Raw genomic sequence first — 18,957 nt, 5'->3', positions numbered from 1 at the left:
TTCCGGGTCATCGGGCGATGGGCTGCTTTGAGAGGAGTATTGTTGTTGGGGGTGGCGCAGGGGCGGGGTTTACGTTGGCGATGGTGGAGGATCTTGTGAGGGGGGTTGCTGAGGGGGGGGAGGTAGTGGTTGGGTCTCGGATGAGTGTGATTGTGGCGACTCGAGACCCTGAGATGCGCAGCTGGTATGTTGAGGCTCTGAGGGAGATTGAGGAGAGGTATGGCAAGGTTCTTGGGGCTCAGGAGAAGGCTGTGAGGATTGAGGTTTCAATACACGAGACGGGGGATGCGGCTGCTACGGAGAGTCTACCAACTGTGGCTTCTGGTATCCCTGGGGCAGAAGATATGCCCTCAAAAGAGGCGCGGATAGGGCTAGACACTGACATCAGCTCACCGACAGCATCCGAAAGCTCATCAGGGTTGTTCAAGATTACATTCTCACAAGGTCGACCGGACCTCCGTGCTGAGATTGGATGTACTGTCAGAGATGGTGCTTCGTCCGTTGGAATTGTGGTCTGCGGTCCGTCGTCAATGTCCCACGATGTCAGTGCCGCGGCTGCAGACGCGCAAGAACTAATCATTGGGGGAAAGATTACTGCAAAAGATGTTTTCTTACATCAGGAGAGCTTTACGTGAGAATCCCTCCAGCTTTCGATGGTTTCTTCCTTATCAGGGCACGCTAACGGTTTATAGGTATTAGAATCATACCACGGCCGACTGGTAGAGTCCATAGACAGACAATATTAGATATTGCACATATACCATTTCTGAAGATGTCCGACATTTCAATCTACGTATCAGAGAGATAACCGGCTCCCTGGAGGCTGTAAGCATCAGCTATAACTACAGCGCATCTTACTTCCGTTTCTCGGCGTTACCTCTGCATGCATGCCAGGAGACCTGATGACGAAATGGATTAATCCATGGATTGACTACGTGCTCTTGATTAGACCTTTCTCCCTTGGAGCCTTCTATATCGCTCCTATACAATTCAGATCCTCGGTTTCTTTTCTTGACACAATACTCCATCGCTGTCTCTTTTCTCCTCGCTCCTGACAAAGAAAAACGCAGCAATGCCATCCTCCGCAACCGGCGAAACACTAAACGCGCGGGCCAGACGGGTGCTCGGTCTTGACCTTGACGCCTGGCTTGCAATGGAATCGAGTCTGTATTTGCACGAGATATTTGTTTCTGACTGACTGAGTGGAATAGCGGACAATGCTTCCACGCAAGGCACGCGAAGCGAGCAAATTGCACAGGCTCAGCGGTTCGTTGATCATGGCACCTACACTATACTGGTGGTATCAGAGATCTAACCCTCTATCGACAGGAAACACCGCCAGCGAACTCAGAGCTATATCCAAGCGCTGGAGCAAGAAGTGCTCAGGCTTCGTGGTGTGGAGTGTGACCTGAGGAAGCAGGTGCTGCAGTCCCGGAAGGGAGAGCAGTCGCTTTCGCATGCAGACATTAACGAACCTATCAATCAGACCGAGCAGAGCGCAGTCGCTCCGCTCGATTCAGTCATCATGGACTGGCAAGCACTGTATGATACTGCTCCAGAGGCGCCGTGCTGTATAAAAGCTGCGGAGAACACACCACTACTGATGCCGTGGTCGCCGCTGCAGGAGCAGACCAGTCAGGAAGAGACGTCTTCGCCGCAAACTGCATGGACGGACAGTGTACCGGCGTCGCTGGGGGTAGATGTACAGGGATCGTCTCCAAAGGTCGTACTGAACGCTCAGCTTGGGGTCAATCTCATTCTCAAGTATATCCTGGCATTCTCCCTATACTACGCACAATCTAACCGTACACCAGGCTTGAAGCACCGTGTCTTCCCCATCTTAAAAGCACAATCACGTCGAATCCCAGGATCGAGGGCTTTACAGAGACCCCCTATAACTATGGACCAAACCACGTCTACAACCTCTCGACCAGGTTATACCATGAGTTCACGGAACCGGATAGATCAACGACCGCGCAGAAAGCTCAAACGGGTCAGATCACAGAGCCGGATCTTCAGGGTCTTCTCGACGCCAGCGATAGGCTTCAGCTCGCGAATGAACTCACCCCGGTTCAGGTCTGGGCTCTTGTCTGTAGGCTGAACAGCGGGTTTGGGTTTGACCCGGTTGTGGTTGGTCTTATGTTTGAGGATTTGGCACGGTATAGCTATTGTAATAGGTAAGGTGATCTTGCTACTTGTTGGACTTTGCTAAGGGTGTGATATAGTTTTGGTGCGGCTATTAGCAAGGCGACTGTCAAGGCTGCTTTTGCGTATTACTTGGGACGATGATTGGTCTTCGACGCCCAGGAGTAGTTAACTAGAGATTGAATTGTGCTTTACTATCAGGGGTTCGGTGTTCACATTCTACCATTGCTCCACCCATTCAAAGAGCAGCGTAGAGCGCAGTGTAGATCTCACTGACAGTAGGAAAAGGCGCAACAGCATGCCTCAGCCTGTCAAGAGGAACCTCCCCAACAATAGCCACCGTGCTAGCATGGACCAGGTCAGCAGCCTCCCTTCCCACAAACGTCGCGCCAACAAGCGTGTTCTTCTCAACGTCAACCACCCAGTTCGCCCACCCCTTGTAGTCAAACTCTGCATGGACCCAAGCACCAGGAAACTGGAAACCAGCCTCTACAGCCCTCACCTTGATCTTTCTCTTCTCCGCCTCCGCAACCGTCAACCCTACCTGCGCTACATTCGGATCACTGAAAATCACCTGCGAGACGGCCCTCTCATCCGCACAGTGTGTAAACGCACTCCACGGACGTCCATCCACAAACCCCAACCCCTCCCCCGATTTCGCCCGCGCAATGATCGCATTCGCCGCAATCCGCGCCTGATACGATCCCATATGCGTCGTCGGAGACAGCCCATTCACATCACCAACAGCATACAACCACGCCCCACCAGCAGCAGTCACAACCAAACTCCCATCAACCGCAAAGCGAGCGGGGATACCAAGCTCTTCCAGCCCAAACCCCTCTATACGCGGAGTCCGCCCTGTGGCAATCAACAGCGTGGACCCTGTAACTGCGCTCCCATCCGAGAGCACAACCGTAACCGAATCATCTGCATTCCTCTGCACGCGCGTCGCGCGCACGGAAACACGCACGGAAACCTGCGCTTCTTGCAGCGCTTTCCGGACTATCCTCCCTGCTTGCGGCTCGTGTCGCGGGAGGATCTCCTTAGAGGAACTAAGCAGGGTGACCTTCCCTCCGAAGCTTGCATACGCAGAGGCCATTTCCGTGCCGACGGCGCCGGCGCCGATGATAATCAGACGGGCCGGGACCTGGTCTGCAGAGGTCGCCTCTCTAGGTGTCCAGAACGGGACGTCGCTGAGGCCCGGGATATTCGGGATAACAGGATCCGAACCTGTCGCTAGCACGACGGCCTGCGTCGCCGTGAGGATGGCTTCTTCGCCGTTGATATTTCTGACGTTGACTTGTTTTTTTCCGAGGAGCTGGCCGCGACCACGTACGATCGTGATGTTTTGGGAGAGGGAGGCGTCGATGAGGGGCTGGTCGTTCCAGGTCTGGGTGAATGCGTCTCTGCGCGAGAAGACGGCGTGCACGTTGACTGTTGGCGTGGTGGGGATGAGTTCCTTTGCGCCGGTGATTGAGCGTGCAGTTGCGAAGGTCTCGGCGGGACGGAGGAGGGCCTTGGATGGGATGCAGGCCCAGAAGGGGCAGTCGCCGCCGAAGAGCTCGGCTTCGATGATGAGGGTGGAGAGGCTGTTGGTGGTGGTTTGGGCTGCGAGGGTGCGGCCGGCGGGGCCGCTGCCGAGGACTATTACGTCGAAGGTGGTTTGGGGGAGGGTTCTGGGGGTGTGGTTTTCGGGGTGGAGGGTGATGGTTCGGGGGGTGAGGGGGGGCATTTTAGGTGTATTGGAGAGTTTGGGCTGTTGGATAGTGATGTCGGGTTGAGATTTGAGGACCGGTTTGAGGGTTGGAATGGCCATCCATCTTATATGTAGGGTAGAAATTTAGTTCCCAGAGCCACAAAGGGTCTCAGCATGTCTGATTACGAAGGTGTGTATGGTATACAACCCTGCAAGAGATGGTCAGGGTTGCACGACGGTCCGTAATCATTATGCTACACCAATAGCAGCGTAGTGCCATGCCGCAGCCCTCTGGTAAGCGGGGGTTGAGCTTGACCTCATTGATGGCGTTCAAAATTGTCGAGGTGATTGGATTGTTGGTTTTGAGAGAGGAGAGGTAGATCGGTATCCGAGGCCAGTCACCATGATCATGACCCCTACAGTATGGCCATGAAAAGCACCCACTGCCTATACCTTGAATACATTGACCCGCTACCAGTCAAGTCTCCCACAGCAGTGCGCCACCATCCGTAATCACTGCGAGATCCCGAGCTCGTTCGTAATCAACGTCTCGACCAATGGTTGCGGCTATGGATATACTCCAGGCAGCTCACATTCGCATCTTCCTTGTAAGAAACAGTCTTCCGAACCGGGAAGGCTCGATCAAGGATATTTGATTTGAGGGAAAGAGCAACCGACCCATTGCACCTTCCGTGAGGGCTCGTCTGACTTGAAAGAGCGATGACCGAATTAGGCAGGGCGACACAAGGGGCTCCAGGGGGCTCCAGGGTTACAAAATCGGAAGGAGGTAGAATTACCTGAAGATGTATATATAGAGTTGAGTCTGAAAGACGCGCCGAAAAAGGAACACCGAATGCATGCTATTATACAATCTATAGTTTATAAATCGGCACCCCATCTATAAACCCCCCAAAGTAAGCACAGAGCGCCAGGCAGGAAACACCGCTTCGCAAATGCAATGAACAACGCCGATGTCTTGAATCAGAGGTTTAAGAACTCATGCCGAAGCCTTCACCAGCTCCACTTCCTCTCCACGACTATCTCCCCGCGGCATATCCTTCACTTCGGCCCTCGCCCCAGAAACCCTCTTCCACATTCCAGCCCCAAACGCCACCCACCCAACAATCCACCAGCTGAACAAGATTGGCAAAGATCGATACAAGATCGGATTACAACCTTCCGTCCAGATGTCGACCAGGGTCTCGTAAAGCTCATGCGCCGGGAGGGCGTAGCCAACTCGATAAAATCCCGGCGAGATCTCAAAGGGGAAGATCGTGCTGGTGACATTGATGATGACCCATGTCAGAACGAAGAATGACATGAACTGCATCGGAATGAAAGCAGTCGCCGTGTCGATAATGAGGAAGTTGACGTGCATTGCGAGCCAGAAGGCCATCCAGGTGAGACCGAATTGAGATGAAGTTGTGAGCCAGGACTCGCGGAAGTACCAGATGTAGCCGGTGTTCAGGAGGGCAGCGACGAGTGTGTAGGCAAAGGAGATAAGGACACGCAAAGCAATGTTTTGGGTGAGGGAATTGGAGCGGAAGAGCCCGAATTGGGCGGAGATGCCGTTAAGAGCCATCACGAAGAAAAATTGTTGTAAGATCGGCATAACCATTCCAACAGTATTGTAGAAAAATCGAGTGCCTTGAGTGCTGGGCTTGATGTCGATGGTTGAGGCGGATATCGGATTGAAAAGGGTGTTTGCGATGGCGGGATTGGTGGTGTTGACGGTGGCCATGACTGCGGTACCGTTGATTGCAGTGTACGCTGATCGAGCTGCTGAAACAACCCCTTGCAGGTTACCAGAAATGATCTCGGCGGTGGAAGCGTACTTGGCGGTGTTGACGACGTAGGTCAATGCTTGCGAGCTGTCGTATGATGCGGCAAGCTGGGGGTCGGTCAGAGCATTGGACAGGCGTTTAGAGGCATCTGAGTTGGTATAAATGGCACCCCAGTAGTCGCCGCGACAGACTGCTTGTCGGATATCCGATGGGGAAGGGTATTCATCTGCCGGTTTCTCGTGCAGGGATACGAAACCGGGACTCTGGACGAACTGGTAACCGGCCATGACAGACTGGCCAATAACATCGTGGTCGTAGTCAACGTAAAGGATATCTAAGCTGTGATACCGTGAACTGCTCTGAAAGGCTGAGCCGTACAGATATGTCATATTGACAAGGAATAGCAGCTGCAGTGTGACAAAGGCACCTGCAACGGCACCAATGAAAGGTTTTGGTAAATGCATGGTGCACTCTGTATAAGGTTATGGCGCTTGATAACAATAGGTCACAGGTTGCCTTTGTGATAACCAGACAATGGAAAGGGGTCAGAAGGTAAGCTGAGGGCTCATTGAACGTGGGCTGAGAGCTTCTTTAATAAAGGAGCTGGTTAGACTTCAAAAGATTTCCAATACCTAGACCGACGGGCCATCGGCTTCCCGTACCACTCGGCATGACGGCAGACTCCGTTCCATGGATGAAAAGCTAGGCTCAGCCCTGCTGAAGGCCAGCAAGATTTCAGTGGGGGCGTACATGCAATACTATCCCACGGAACTGACCCATTAGCCAGATCCGCTGAATCAGCGGATCTTGATTTGGGGTTCGGCATACGTGGAGAGCCGACAGATCCACAGCATCCACCACCTTGATATCCAAGCAAAAGAAGCAAAAAGGGGCAGATGGTGGTTTGGGTGTAACTTTGGAGGCAGCCGCGCGCTAGGTATGCTCTGCTGTTTATATCGTTGATCAGTCTGCTCGCAGCCGCTGGAGAATCTGCGTATAAATCTCACTGACGCCCCAGCATCTCAGCATTTTCATCCCTGAGATTGCTTCATCCAGGAGCTTAACTCGACCCATCGGGGCCAGAAGGCTGCCGATCCCCGGCATCTTGATGCGCCCGTGGCCAGATTGTATCCACTGCCTTCCAACTTCGCTCGCAGACTCGCTCGACAGCCCCAAAACAACAGTCGGAGCTTGTTGGCCCCGATCGCCGACGTCAGGAGCTACTTCGCCAAGCATGGAGTAAATCCATAACAACAACGTGGACTGGAACAGGACCACGGGGGACGAGAAGTGTGGGCAGTGGTCTGACTTGAGTGATTCAAAAAGTCGCGCTGCATAGTAGACGGTCTGTCGGGCTCTGAGAGGCTTAGCTTTCCAGGTTGCTGATAATGACGCCAGTTCGTTATCATCGCACCGGCGATATTTGATCTTCAGGGCACTAGACAGCAACGGCAGATTGGGAGACTTGGCAACCATGAGGGCGGAAAGCGCAGTGATCCGATGAACTATAGACGCCCTGAGCTCTAATGCTGACGCCACCTGGTCTCCCTTTCCAATTTCCAAGAGGAGCTTTTCCAGATGGCTACACGTCTCGTCATTGTTGATCCAGGCATGCGGGAAACCTGTGCTCGAGAGGTTCCGCTGGGCGTGTATACTATTCAAAAGCATCTGGAGGATTGCCTGTTTACCAAATACTCCAGTTCGGGACCATGATCTGACCCAGCTGTCGTCAACAGCCACTTGCCCTAAGTTCGGACAGGCTGTCAGTGTTAGTCTATTGCAGTTCTTGAAAAGGTTTGGATGTCCCACTGACATGAACCTTGTGGAAACCTGGCCCATCCGGTCGCCGACACAGCTCCCCATCGATCTTCGGTCTGAGGTAGGGTGTTCTGGATTTCACCTAATCGTAATATCGGCGTAAGGTCAAAGTGAGATTGAAAGGCAGAGTCCATTAACTACCCAGTGGTCAGAGCCTGTTAAGTTCAGAAGAGTCCCAAGAACCTTACCCAGATAGCGAGCCCTGTCCGACGGCGTTCCTCGTCGAGAGTCCAGATTTGCCATCTCTGATCCAATGGTAGATCCATTCGAGAGGCCTTCTCCGGGGGCACTGTACAGTGAAAAAGCTGTTTCCGGCGGCCCAAGGTGACAGGAACTGCTTGAAACAGTTCGGCCAATTCCAGCGCTCTTCGCTCTCCGGAGTATCGCAATGACAATGAATTCAGCAAAATGGCCTGCGTCAGCCACAGCTCTCGACTATTTCTGTTCTGGTTCTCACACTACGAGATGATCGCCCTATCAGTCATGATCTGATAAAGAATGATCTCAAACCTACTAGATAATGTGACTGCCGGCGGATGAGCTCGTCCATTGCTCGTGCACAGCTATGCGCTTGGGGAAACTTGGAAAACAGAGCGCCGATTGCACTAACAGCAAGAATCAACAACCAATGAGTCCCGGGTTTATTGAAACTGGGCTTGTGCAGAAGGGGAAATAGCGGATGAAAGTGTTCAAAATAGAGCTGCACCCAGGCATTTAGAATTGGAGCTGGGGGTAATCGCAGTTGCAAAAATGGAGGGTATGTAGGTCTATCCTGCATTGCTTCAGCAAGCTGGAAGGCGTTATGCAGCTCTGTCGCTGAAATTTCGCGAACATGAGCCAAGTTCTCCTGGTCAATCTCTTCTTCGGTAACTCCGTGCATGTCTGGGAAGGCAATGAGTGAGTCGATACCATCAGCGGAAGGGATGTAATGTCGTGGTTCGATTGATCCAGCTTCAGACGTCGGGGTACAATCGTTAACGTAAATATCAGCCACCATGGATTCCCGAGGAGTCGGTAGTCCAGGATTCTGGTCGCCTGCATGTGAAGTTCCGAATGCGCTGGCCGATGGCAACAGGTCGTTGAGATGCTCAAACGACGGGTCTCCACTTACAAATTGAGGCCAAACATTCGAGTCCAGGTTAAAATCCAGGTCTAGCTGTAGACCCAGACCCACGCCAAGCAGGCTGCCAAGTCCGGGGTCAACTGGGCTAAAGTCTCTGGTGCCATACCTCGAGTAAGCCATATCATGCACAGGCTGCCTTGCATCTACCGCAGCGGAATCATCAGGGGAGATGATTGTCGGTGGTAAGGTAGGGGTGTGCTTAATAGACTGGGGGGCGTCGGTAGCGTAGGTCGGAGGCGCAACCCTCACAGGTAACTGTGCGCCACCATTTGAGCCGTCTCCAAGTATAGGACCTAAGAGGTTTTCTGCATAATGTGGCCGTTTTGCAGATTGAGCATCAACTACAGCACTGGAGTTGCCAAGTTTACGTTTCTGAGACGGACCGTAATAGCAGTCGGCTTTTTGGTTCTGGCATCTCTGGCACGGTAGCTGCCCGTCACAGCGAACCTTAGACTGATTGCATCGCCTGCAGGCCTGTGCTACGCGGCGCTTTTCCCCTGTTGATAAAGTGCCGTTCTTGGGCTCTAGCCGCTGATGCACAGTCCCGTAGTGCCGAGCGAGCGAATCGCTATATACTTGGTAAGTCTCTTTTCGTGAAAAGGGTCGGAAGCTCATCCGTACACTCTGCTAAAGCTTTGACCACAATCGGTACACGAGAATGGTCTTTCTTTGGTATGGGTGCGGATATGCCGTTGGTAATGCTCTCTCCGCTGGAACGATGTGTTGCACGTATGGCAGTACAACTCGGCCTGCATCATGTGGCAGAAAGAGCGGTCACAATGGGCTCTCCAAGAGTATCAGAAGGGTCTCAGGTTGACAAACTCTTCTTGAATGCTATAAGCACCTGTAGATGCTTGAAGGACAAGGACAAGGACAATGAAGTGGATGCCGAAAGACCGGGTCACGTGTGACTTCTCGCACAAGCGATGCATTCAGGTGACTTCCATCACCCTGTTCCAGTTGACATTTTTAGTCTGGACTCCTCAAGCTCGGCGTTCGTTCAACTCGTGTCTTCCCAGAAACAGATAATGCAAAAAAAAACTACTGAACCTACATAAGAGATCGGCAGTGAGTGTTCCACTTCCATTTGCATTGTCGGGTACCACAATTGTGGACAGCCGAGGTCCGCTTACCTAATGATGTCCGAACGCAATGGGATGTCTGTCTTCCAGCAGGTGGTTTCTACCTCTATCTATCTGCTCAACCTGATCAATTGAGCCTCTGAAACTCTTCACGTCGCTTGATACATCTAATATACATTTTTTAGGCACCTTTCACTGTTGCCAACAACCTTTGAGCCTCCAGCCCTGGGTAAGAAAGCCAGGTGTACGCGAACATGTCTTTCGGCACCACGCCATTCGGTACAAACTGCTGTAGTTGTGGGAGCATTTCAGCCCGCCTCTCGTCGTTTGTCTTGGACATGAAGAGCACCGTCAATGCACGCTCGTACCGAGTCCGGTTGTATATCTCCAGCCGCTGTGGGACTTGCGTGACCACAGTATCCTGCGTGAATAGTGCTCCGAGAGCCGCGCCGTCCTCGAACGATTGAGCACCACCTTGCCCTTGATCTATAACCTATCGTCAGTGGACATATTATGCCTCCGGGAAAGTACAGCTTACGTGGAAGCGTGGGATGGGCCGCGTCTCCGATCAAGGCGAGCTTGCCTCTAACAAAAGTCTTCGGGGGCGTACGTGAGGCTAAACTCCAGAGCTTCAGGTCTTCGGCCTTCCGACACATGGCTTGCAGCTCCGGGCTGAATCCTTTGTATGTGTCAAGCAACTGCTCTAGGTTACCACCGGAGAGCCACGATGATTCTTTCACATCTGTTCCAGTGGCCGCGGATGGGTGGATACCCGCGACATTAAGTAAACGTCCTTCACGGCAGGGATAGACAACAAGACGTCTATCCTGGGATGCAAAGGCGTGCATTCCATCAAGCCCCATCTTTTCCACCAAAGAGGCTGTCAGCGGGTCTTGTGACATCTTCTCGATGGGTATCAAGAACCGAAAGCAGTTCTGCCCAGTGCTTTCTTTATGCGGCTCTTCTCCTGTAACGCTTCTGACGGTCCGAGACTGCAGGTAGGGTCAGTCAACAGTTTGTGCCTTGCCGGTGGACGAGGGCTACTCACGTGAATTCCGTCTGCGCCAATAATCAAGTCACCCTGAAAGGTTTTCCCATTCTCGAGCTTTACCACTCCTGCCTCGGCATCCTAAAGCATGTCAAATTTGTCCATACCTGATGATTAGGCGCTACATACCACCGATGCAACACGAGACGACAATAGGATTGTGACCTTCCTTCCATCAACCTCTTGAACTGCAGTGGTACGAAGGGTGCTATGAAGGTCAACACGATGGGTGAGAAGCCACTCGTCCGAGATGTTCAATTCGGTTTGGTGGTCCTTCGTGACCTGCCATCACTCACAAGTTAGCAACATACGCGCTGATATCTAGAGGGGAAGTAAAGCATACAACAGGCGTACAGATGAGATTTCCGGCCGAATCCCATACTTGCAGCTTCTCGCATCGGACACCGTGAAGGGTGTCAAAGTTGCAACCCCAGTCCTTCAGAATCCGTGACGCATTGGGTGCGACGTGGATAGCAGCACCAACCTCGTTCGAGAAGCCAGATTGCTCGAGGACCTGGACTTTATAAGTAAAGCTTTTTGGGCTATAGCCTCGACTATCACTTACCACAACTTCATGCCCAGCACGGTTGAGAGCAATTGCAGCTCCGAGGCCAGCAAGACCAGCCCCCACGACTATAACTTTGAGAGGCATTCTTGGAGGACTTCAACGTATCAAATAAATCTCGTCAATCTTCCGCGACAAAACCTCTTAAATAGAAGATTGTTCTCAAAGACAACACTATGCCCGGTTCAGTCGGCTTCGGCTCTTGTCCACAACGACCGACGACCCACAGTGTCTCCAGTCAAGCAACTTTCTTGAGATGTCGATCACTGAGCCTTCAAGGAAAGTGGATATCATGGGCTTTACGTACTAACCCTCGAACACTGGAGATCCGAGATGGAATCATTCAGTGTTACATTTCGGCCAATTTCTCTGTCCGAGGTTCCGGCCCCTGTCCTTGTTCGCTCTTTTCAGCAAAAGGGTGTCCTTCCTCTTTGAGTAACTGGATATATCCTTAAATCTGATTGTCTACCTAGTAATAGTTGACACACTCCCTTCCTTGCATCTCCTCATAGCCTATCCAATCATTGTAGTTACATGTCCAGGAGCTAGTCAATGCTTGCGCTTCTCCAGATTTTCAGCGGCATCGGACCCGGGCTCAGGTTGGTGGTCTCTGGAACAGGAGGATCCCAGTCTGGAGACGGTAAAGCAAAGTCATACCGATGAACCAGCGAAGCCAGTAGGACCGTCTGCTCAAGGTAGCTGATATTGCGGCCAATGCATCCTCTTGCTCCAGTACTGAACGGGATGAAGTAGGACTGTAGCGACTTTCCGGCATCGCCTAGCCATCGTTCCGGCTGGTAGATGTCATGGTCTTTGAAGATGGATTCATTGTGGTGAACCACATACGCGGACATGCTAACTGAGGTATCTCCGGCGATGAAATCTCCGAGTATCTGTGTGCCTTCTGGAGGTGTTCTCCGAGGAAGTCCGAAGATCACAGGGGGTAGCATTCGAAGAGACTCGTCAAGGCAAGCACGCAGGTATGGGAGGTGTTTGACTTTGGAGTACGGTGCAACGACTTCATCCTCATCAAGAACATCATCGAGTTCTTCACGGAGAGTCTGCATACACCGAGGATTCTTCAAGAGAAAGAACATCACATTCCTTAAAGCGATGGCAGTCGTATCCGAACCAGCGTTCATCATTATACTTATCTCCGCCACAATCTCGCCCATCTCCAGGCTGTGCGGTGCGCCTTTCTTGTCTTCCATCATGGCTGTGAAGAAGTCGTCGAGCTTTTCGCCGGCAATATATCTTTTCAGTCGTGTTGTTACGCGGTTATACACGATTCCATTCCAATCTGCGTCGAGCTTCCACAGCTTTCGGTAGTAGGGAGATACGATCTTGCTCAGTCGGACGAGGGTCGGATACCAGTCGTACGCCCAGACAAGAGTGTACGTTGCCTTTGCTGTTGCCGAGATACACTCTTTAAACGATACCTCTTTCGTCGCGCCGTCCATGGATTCGGAGGTAATCCGATCAGATCCTGCTTCTAGGAACCCTAGGTCTTCACTCAAGCCAATATTTGCAATCGCCGCAACGGTGAACATGTTTGACCAGAAGCGATAGTCCACCGTCAGTCCCTCGCCTCCTGGAATATACACCTCATTCGCCGGGTTCACTGTCGGTGGCTTAGTGCATAGTCCATCGAAAGCCCTTGTCAACCTCCCCACCAGGTCTGCCACTTTGTACTCCCATTCTTCGAGATTCTTGATTGCGTACGCAGACGACAGAACCTTTCTCTTCCGTGCATGGTCCTGCTTATCCACTACATCTGCAAGATGCGAGTGCGATCCAGACGTCTCTGAATAGAACCGGTCCTTCACGCAGGCAGTGCCGTGGCCGTAGATGTCTTTTATAGCGCCGGGATCCGCGTACGAGAGAGCGTTCGGCCCGATGCGAAGAACCGGGTGGACTTTGTGCAGCTCGTAGAGCTCGCGAGACCGAAAGCCTCTCTGGGCTGAGAATAGGAAGGGCAGGTCCGATACACCAGACAAGGGGTGAAAAGTAGGATAGCGGCGGAGGTTCTTGGGGTCGATAATGTAAGTCACTATGGGTGCGAGAATATAGACTGAGAAGAGGTATAGGATCACAAGGCCTAGTATCGCGGCGAACATGGTGAGTCTTGTTCTAGTGTAGAGATGCTGATGCTGATGCGTTTTGTTCTGGTTCAAGTTCTGGGAGCGGTTGATATACCCTTCAGTCCAGCGCAGCCATACTTCACATGGTTCTATGTGTATGCAGGGTCGGCGAGAAACTTTCTATAACCAGCTAGCGTCTCCGATCAAATTTCCTACATCATGCCTGTTTTGGGAGAAATCGGCGATGCTGCAGCTAGGGCAAGACAACCAACCAACAGCTCTCAATGACCGCTGAGTCTATAGGTACGGCAAGTCCCATCTGACCAGTTCATGATATCCGCTGACCACCTAGATAGTTTGTATATGACCTAGACTCAGTCGATAAGGATTGCGGGGTATCACCCACTTGTCGGAAATCGAAACCCGATATTGAACAACCCCGCCATCATCATCCATCTACATTCGTATCTACATTCATTTCATCATCAAGCGACTCGTGTCGGGAGGCTCCAGCAGAAAACGGTAACATGTCGCCGAGGCAAAGACCATGGTGAGTATACATCGCCGATGATCCTCATATCAGCCATCCACTAATGCATGTTGGGCCTCAAGTGAAAACTGTCGGAGTATGCAATCTTCCCTTTACCTTCATATTCATGCTAAGGTTTGCAGGACACCATGTGAAGTGTACAGTGCATCCAGTTCCCTATTGGGGGTAAGCTCATACACTTACTAATAAGGATCGCAATAGGTACCGGACTCCCGGTCTGTACACGATGCGAGAAGTTTGGCCGCGAGTGCAAGCGATCTGATGCACGCTGGAGGTTTCGCCATTCAGTTACCACACGTCCGTTTCTTCTCCATCTTTCGAAGTGGTTTTTTGACACATAGGCGGCACAGTGCGGTATCTAGATGAGACGACAAAGTACACCAACTCAACTAACAAGTTCAAGACCTTCGAAATCCCCGAGCACAGTCTCTCCAGACACCGTACCTTCCGCATCAGAACTAACGTTGAGATCTACGCCGCATGCTCCGTCATATACGCTTTCTCCAACTACTCAACCCCATCATACTCCAACGCCACCCCTGCTTCATCACCGTACCCCATCCCCACTATTGAGCCCTAGGGACGCATGTCTCTTGCGCTACTTCATTGAAGAGCTCGCGCGTTGGGTATGTACTGTGCCCATATATAGAAATATCGAGCTGAACAATCGCAGTTCGACTTAACAGACCCAGCCCGTCACTTCGCCAGCGTCGTTCCCCAGCGCGCCCGCAGCCTTCCAGCCCTCCACGATGCGCTTCTATCCTGTTCAGCTCGACACTTTAGCACCCTTCCAGATCATCGTAAATTGAGTGTCTTGCAGAGCTACGGCCTCCTTGAACCTCAGCTCCAGGGATTGATTTGCGAAATCACCGAAGAGGCAACGATATCATACCACAACAGAAGTATTACGGAGCTGAGAAGCCTAGTTCTCCGAAATGAATCGGAAGCATCACTAGACGAGAACCTCCTAGCTACAGTCGTCGTCCTTCGATTCTCTCGAGGAGTTGGACTGTAAGCTCTTCTTCTATAGCCTCATCCATCTCAAATGTTTACTAAATCACAGATAACCAGCACCCTTCACATCCTCCCCACCCTCAACAGCAATCCAAGGCCAACACGTCTTTCTGACTGCACAAGCTGAGATAGCGACGTCCTCAACATCAAGCAGTCTCCGCCGCTCCGCTTTCTGGGTCGGATTCAGGTCAGAATTCAACATGGCGTATTCCCAGCAACGCGTTATGCGCCTCCCACTAACAATGATAAACTCCTATCTCTCATGGAACGACGCAGAAGACTATATCTGGGCAAACCGACTAGTGATTATCGGAGCGCATATCTTGAACTTCTGCTACGGCGACGACCGCACAGACGACCTGGGCAACGGGAGCCAGAAAAGCTATACCGAGCTCGTCACCATGCGCAACGAATGGCTCTCCCACCGCCCATCATCCTTCTCCCCAATCCTCATCTCAGAACCTCCAGACCTTGCTCCAACCAGCAGTGAAAAAGACCCGGACATCTTAACCCGAGTCTGGCACACGGAAGACCACCACATCGTCGCAGCCCAAACCCTGGGCCTCCTTGACATCCTCCTCGCCGCATACTCCCCGCATATCCCCCGCGTGGGCCTCTCCAGAAAAGAGGAGATGGAAAGAACAGACACTAGAATCAAGCAGATCGTGCTTGAGATCTGCGGTGTGGCGATTTCGAACCGCCAGTCGCCGCCGGCGGGGTTGGTGGCTTGTATGGCTATTAACATCTGCGCGGATCGGTTTACGGAGAGGGGGGTTCAATGGGCGTTGATGGGGGTTGTGAGGAGTACGATTTCGGAGAGCAATTATTGGCCGTCGAGGGGGTTCCAGAGGGGGTTGAGGGGGGTTTGGGGGTGGGGATGCGATGAGGGTTAGTCTTGGGCATTGGGGCATGAGGTATTTAACGTGTTTGAGCAGATGTTGCATGAGAGTAAAGATCATTGGTATCGTGATTTGGTAATGTCTATGTCTATCTATGGGCAGCGCTTGGTATATAGCAATATATCGTTTGGGTGTCGTGAAGTTGACTAGATGAGCCCAACTGTTTCAGGTGGCGCGTGAGACTCGGTGTAGCACAAAGATTGAGGTCGAACACAGTGCGTAGGTTAATAGATCATGCTTTGCGAGTATCCGCAACTCTCGTCGTGCTAAATGGTAAATCAACCAGGCTATGCAGTCCCAGATGCGCGTGCTTCGTGGCAGCGAATCTCATCCCCAGCTGCTCTTGCATATAGGCATGGAAGCAACACGGATATTGCATGGCGTCGTGCTCATGCATTTCGCGCACAATGGCATGCCGTCTCCTGGTCGGATGGATGGTTGTGGGGTCCGGTGCTTTGGAGCATGGACAAAGGCCTTATGAATGTGAATAACCCATCTACTGGCGCTTGATGAAGTGACCCTGCATCCAGCAGCGGTACATCTTAAGTTGCTTCTGGCGGTTGACAATCAGTCGTCGATCAATCGCCAGCTTTGAGATCTCAAAAGCGCCTGTCTCCGTCGAGACTTCCTCGGCCGAGGCCTCCTCGGCAGTTGCTTCTTGGGCAGCACCGTCTTCGGGCGTGTCACTAGGCAGAACTGACTTTGGAATACCCTTCTCGGGCGTCCATTCACCCCACATCTTCTCCAACTGCTCTTTCTCAAAGAAGTAAACACGAGTGCCGTCTCCTCGGACGTAGAAGTTCTCTGCAAGATATCGGTTCTTCTTGAAGCGTACTTGTGCAAGGTCGCCTCGGCCATAATCACGGAACAAAACTTGACCACCAGGCTTCAACACCCGCCAGACGTTCCGTACAGCCCTCTCCCATTCAGCGGGCGCAAGCGCCGAGAAGATAAAAATGAGAACAACAACATCGACAGATCCTTCTGTAAGACCAGGGGGCAGCCCGTTGCTCTCCTCACTGGGCTCCGCACTCACATCCCACACATCGGCTGTGATATACTTGGGGTTATACAGTTCGCTGTCACGCATAACCTGAACGGCGGTCTTCGAAAAGTCACAGGCGTGGACCATAAGCTCCTCATTCTCGTTGTTCCTGATCAAAGGAAACGCAGTATTCCCGGCGCCGGCGCCAACCTCCAGAACGACCTTTTTCCCAGCATCTTTTTGCGCGACATCTGCGAGGATCGGAAACTCTTGTTGCAGCCATTTTCGGTCCTTGAAGAAATTTGCCGTGTTATTCTTATAGAAAACGTTCCACCACTTCGCGGGATCGGCATTGAAGCGCTTTTTGTCAAAATCTGAGGCTGGGGCATCGCGCTGCTTGGCGTATTGGGCTTCTGCGAAGGCGAGGAACTCGTCATCCGGCTCGACGTGGTCCCATGCATTGAACTCAAAAACATTATCGCCTTGTTCGAGGTAGCGGGATCCGAATTGAAAGGGATCAGTTCGCTTGAGATTGTTGGCGGGGTCATGGGAGCGGTGCGGGGGTAATTGTGGGGGGATCGCAGCCTGCGCAGCGGCTTGAATTTCTGTCATCGGGGGAACGATAGGAGTGGCAGCCATTTTGAAGAGCCCTGAGTGAATGAAGGACGTCAAAAGAATGAAAGTGTAGTTGTTGACAAAAACGAGGGGTCCTGAAAATCTGGAGAAGGAAAATGTTGATTGCCCCAGGCCGAGAATTCACACCGCCCACGTGAAATGGCACCACGAACACAGGATCAGGGCGATAAGCCGCAGCCAATCAGAACGCTCCATAACTGCGGTGCCTAAGGCTAGGACAGCTTGTTCACAGCCTCACAGCCTCAATTGTCCCCCCCCTCGTAAGCCTCCATCTTAAAGCTGGCTTCTCCTCGTATTCCCCTCTTCTGCTGTTTTCCTTTCTCTTCCCCAGACCCTCGACAATATCTGGCCTCTCCGCTGTGGAGAGTTGCGAGCGTGCCATGGGACTGTGATACAACTATTCAATAGCACCCGTCCCTGTACCTTTCTCCGCCATACTAAACTGCGGAGCATCTCACTTGTACCAGTGATCCACCCAGGCACCCAGATTCATCTATCTCACTGGAGCTTTTTCCCTGGTCATTTCGCCTCTCAACGCCACGAGACCCAATATATACTCAAACGGACAGCATGTCGTGCCTCTCCAGCATCCTCAGCTGCTGCCTACCCACCAAATCACTCCAGTCATCCAAAGAAACCCCCGCAGAGCCACACCCCACTCCTCACCACGACTCGCCCGCACCCACCTACGAGCACCAAGATGGCTATACCCAAGTCACCCCCTTACCGGCCTACACGCCCCGCCCAATGAGTATTCAAGAAAAGACCCTCGAAGCACACATGCGCGACCCCGCCATCTCCAACGAAACATGCCACTCTCACTTAAGCACAGACGAGAAGCAGCGTCTAGCCTGGGAAGAAGCCACAAATCCTTCAGAACAAACACCGCATTACTACTACCCTTACTCTACACATCCCCGGCAAGAGGAAGCTACGTCGGATGTTTCTTCGGCAATCTCCTTCCCTAGTAGTTATGGGAATACCTCGACGGCGACGCGGGAAACCCCGCCCCCGCCTTACTCGCCTAGAGTACTTTCTCCCGCGCCCTCACGGTCCATGTCAATTTCATCCGCGTACCACTGTGCACCTACGATGCATATCGCGACGCCGCCGCCGGTGTTTCAGCGGCCTGAGGCGGGGAGACTGCCGAGGGGGAGTATTGACGACCAGCTTGCCTCGACGATTAGTAGGCCGAGGTCTTCGTGGGAGAGCTTTGAGAGGCGGTAGCCTCGCTGTTTGAGCCGAATTATGCATAAGCTTTGCAAGCATTTACGGATTGAAAAATATCCCTTTCCCGGATCAAATCAAGATCTACGAACTGCATATACTTGCATACGCAATCTCTTTCATCGCTTTCCTTTCTATACTGTAGGGGAGGCAGGACTGGCATTTACGACTGGATATAATGAGAACCATGTTGGTTGGACGGCGTTGGGGTCATCATAGTTTTGATACTTGATATATTAACATACCTAATACTCAACTGAACTTGAAACATAATTATTGAAGAATTGCGGTACGTCTAGCAAAG

General features: G+C 52.1%; 10 protein-coding genes across 10 annotated transcripts; 4 read left to right on the top strand and 6 right to left on the bottom strand.

The window, feature by feature from the left end:
- The first annotated feature begins 287 nt into the window (after nt 1-287).
- On the top strand, nt 288-886 carry BJY04DRAFT_106771 (uncharacterized protein). Its single transcript, XM_073708053.1, has 2 exons — nt 288-631; nt 693-886. Exons 1-2 carry the CDS (start codon nt 345-347, stop codon nt 697-699), a joined length of 294 nt encoding a protein of 97 aa, XP_073568755.1. The 5' UTR covers nt 288-344; the 3' UTR covers nt 700-886.
- Nucleotides 887-2,349, top strand: BJY04DRAFT_106772 (bZIP transcription factor). Its single transcript, XM_073708054.1, has 5 exons — nt 887-1,163; nt 1,212-1,266; nt 1,330-1,764; nt 1,815-2,177; nt 2,226-2,349. Exons 1-5 carry the CDS (start codon nt 1,073-1,075, stop codon nt 2,287-2,289), a joined length of 1,008 nt encoding a protein of 335 aa, XP_073568754.1. The 5' UTR covers nt 887-1,072; the 3' UTR covers nt 2,290-2,349.
- Nucleotides 2,350-2,383: 34 nt separating this feature from the next.
- Nucleotides 2,384-3,877, bottom strand: BJY04DRAFT_220768 (dihydrolipoyl dehydrogenase family protein; the record flags this gene model as incomplete). Its single annotated transcript, XM_073716954.1, has 1 exon — nt 2,384-3,877. One exon carries the CDS (start codon nt 3,875-3,877, stop codon nt 2,384-2,386), a length of 1,494 nt encoding a protein of 497 aa, XP_073568753.1.
- A 961-nt stretch (nt 3,878-4,838) lies between these two features.
- BJY04DRAFT_229600 (SNG1 family protein) lies at nt 4,839-6,539 on the bottom strand (the record flags this gene model as incomplete). Its single annotated transcript, XM_073719100.1, has 1 exon — nt 4,839-6,539. The coding sequence occupies exon 1, from the start codon at nt 6,087-6,089 to the stop codon at nt 4,839-4,841; it is 1,251 nt and encodes a 416-aa protein (XP_073568752.1). The 5' UTR covers nt 6,090-6,539.
- Nucleotides 6,540-6,545: 6 nt separating this feature from the next.
- BJY04DRAFT_229598 (transcription factor domain-containing protein) lies at nt 6,546-9,390 on the bottom strand. Its single transcript, XM_073719099.1, has 5 exons — nt 9,188-9,390; nt 7,958-9,134; nt 7,632-7,901; nt 7,445-7,580; nt 6,546-7,385 (listed from the first exon to the last, which is right to left on the bottom strand). The coding sequence occupies exons 1-5, from the start codon at nt 9,322-9,324 to the stop codon at nt 6,589-6,591; spliced, it is 2,517 nt and encodes an 838-aa protein (XP_073568751.1). The 5' UTR covers nt 9,325-9,390; the 3' UTR covers nt 6,546-6,588.
- A 439-nt stretch (nt 9,391-9,829) lies between these two features.
- Nucleotides 9,830-11,348, bottom strand: BJY04DRAFT_209032 (FAD/NAD(P)-binding domain-containing protein; the record flags this gene model as incomplete). The annotated part of the gene is made up of 6 exons (XM_073714074.1): nt 9,830-10,134; nt 10,187-10,640; nt 10,697-10,777; nt 10,826-10,978; nt 11,040-11,210; nt 11,262-11,348. The coding sequence occupies 6 exons, from the start codon at nt 11,346-11,348 to the stop codon at nt 9,830-9,832; spliced, it is 1,251 nt and encodes a 416-aa protein (XP_073568750.1).
- A 458-nt stretch (nt 11,349-11,806) lies between these two features.
- Nucleotides 11,807-13,378, bottom strand: BJY04DRAFT_220765 (cytochrome P450; the record flags this gene model as incomplete). The annotated part of the gene is made up of 1 exon (XM_073716953.1): nt 11,807-13,378. One exon carries the CDS (start codon nt 13,376-13,378, stop codon nt 11,807-11,809), a length of 1,572 nt encoding a protein of 523 aa, XP_073568749.1.
- A 1,728-nt stretch (nt 13,379-15,106) lies between these two features.
- Nucleotides 15,107-15,799, top strand: BJY04DRAFT_220764 (uncharacterized protein; the record flags this gene model as incomplete). Its single annotated transcript, XM_073716952.1, has 1 exon — nt 15,107-15,799. The coding sequence occupies one exon, from the start codon at nt 15,107-15,109 to the stop codon at nt 15,797-15,799; it is 693 nt and encodes a 230-aa protein (XP_073568748.1).
- Nucleotides 15,800-16,293: 494 nt separating this feature from the next.
- On the bottom strand, nt 16,294-17,648 carry BJY04DRAFT_106737 (tRNA(Thr) (cytosine(32)-N(3))-methyltransferase). Its single transcript, XM_073708052.1, has one exon. It carries the CDS (start codon nt 17,427-17,429, stop codon nt 16,302-16,304), a length of 1,128 nt encoding a protein of 375 aa, XP_073568747.1. The 5' UTR covers nt 17,430-17,648; the 3' UTR covers nt 16,294-16,301.
- A 78-nt stretch (nt 17,649-17,726) lies between these two features.
- Nucleotides 17,727-18,933, top strand: BJY04DRAFT_194936 (uncharacterized protein). Its single transcript, XM_073712137.1, has one exon. The coding sequence runs from the start codon at nt 17,997-17,999 to the stop codon at nt 18,651-18,653; it is 657 nt and encodes a 218-aa protein (XP_073568746.1). The 5' UTR covers nt 17,727-17,996; the 3' UTR covers nt 18,654-18,933.
- Nucleotides 18,934-18,957: the final 24 nt, after the last annotated feature.

The sequence above is a fragment of the Aspergillus karnatakaensis genome (genome assembly GCF_047715665.1).
Source record: "Aspergillus karnatakaensis strain CBS 102800 unplaced genomic scaffold BJY04scaffold_42, whole genome shotgun sequence".
In the NCBI taxonomy this organism is placed as follows: Eukaryota; Fungi; Ascomycota; class Eurotiomycetes; order Eurotiales; family Aspergillaceae; genus Aspergillus; species Aspergillus karnatakaensis.
This window is presented reverse-complemented; position numbering and strand designations above follow the sequence as displayed.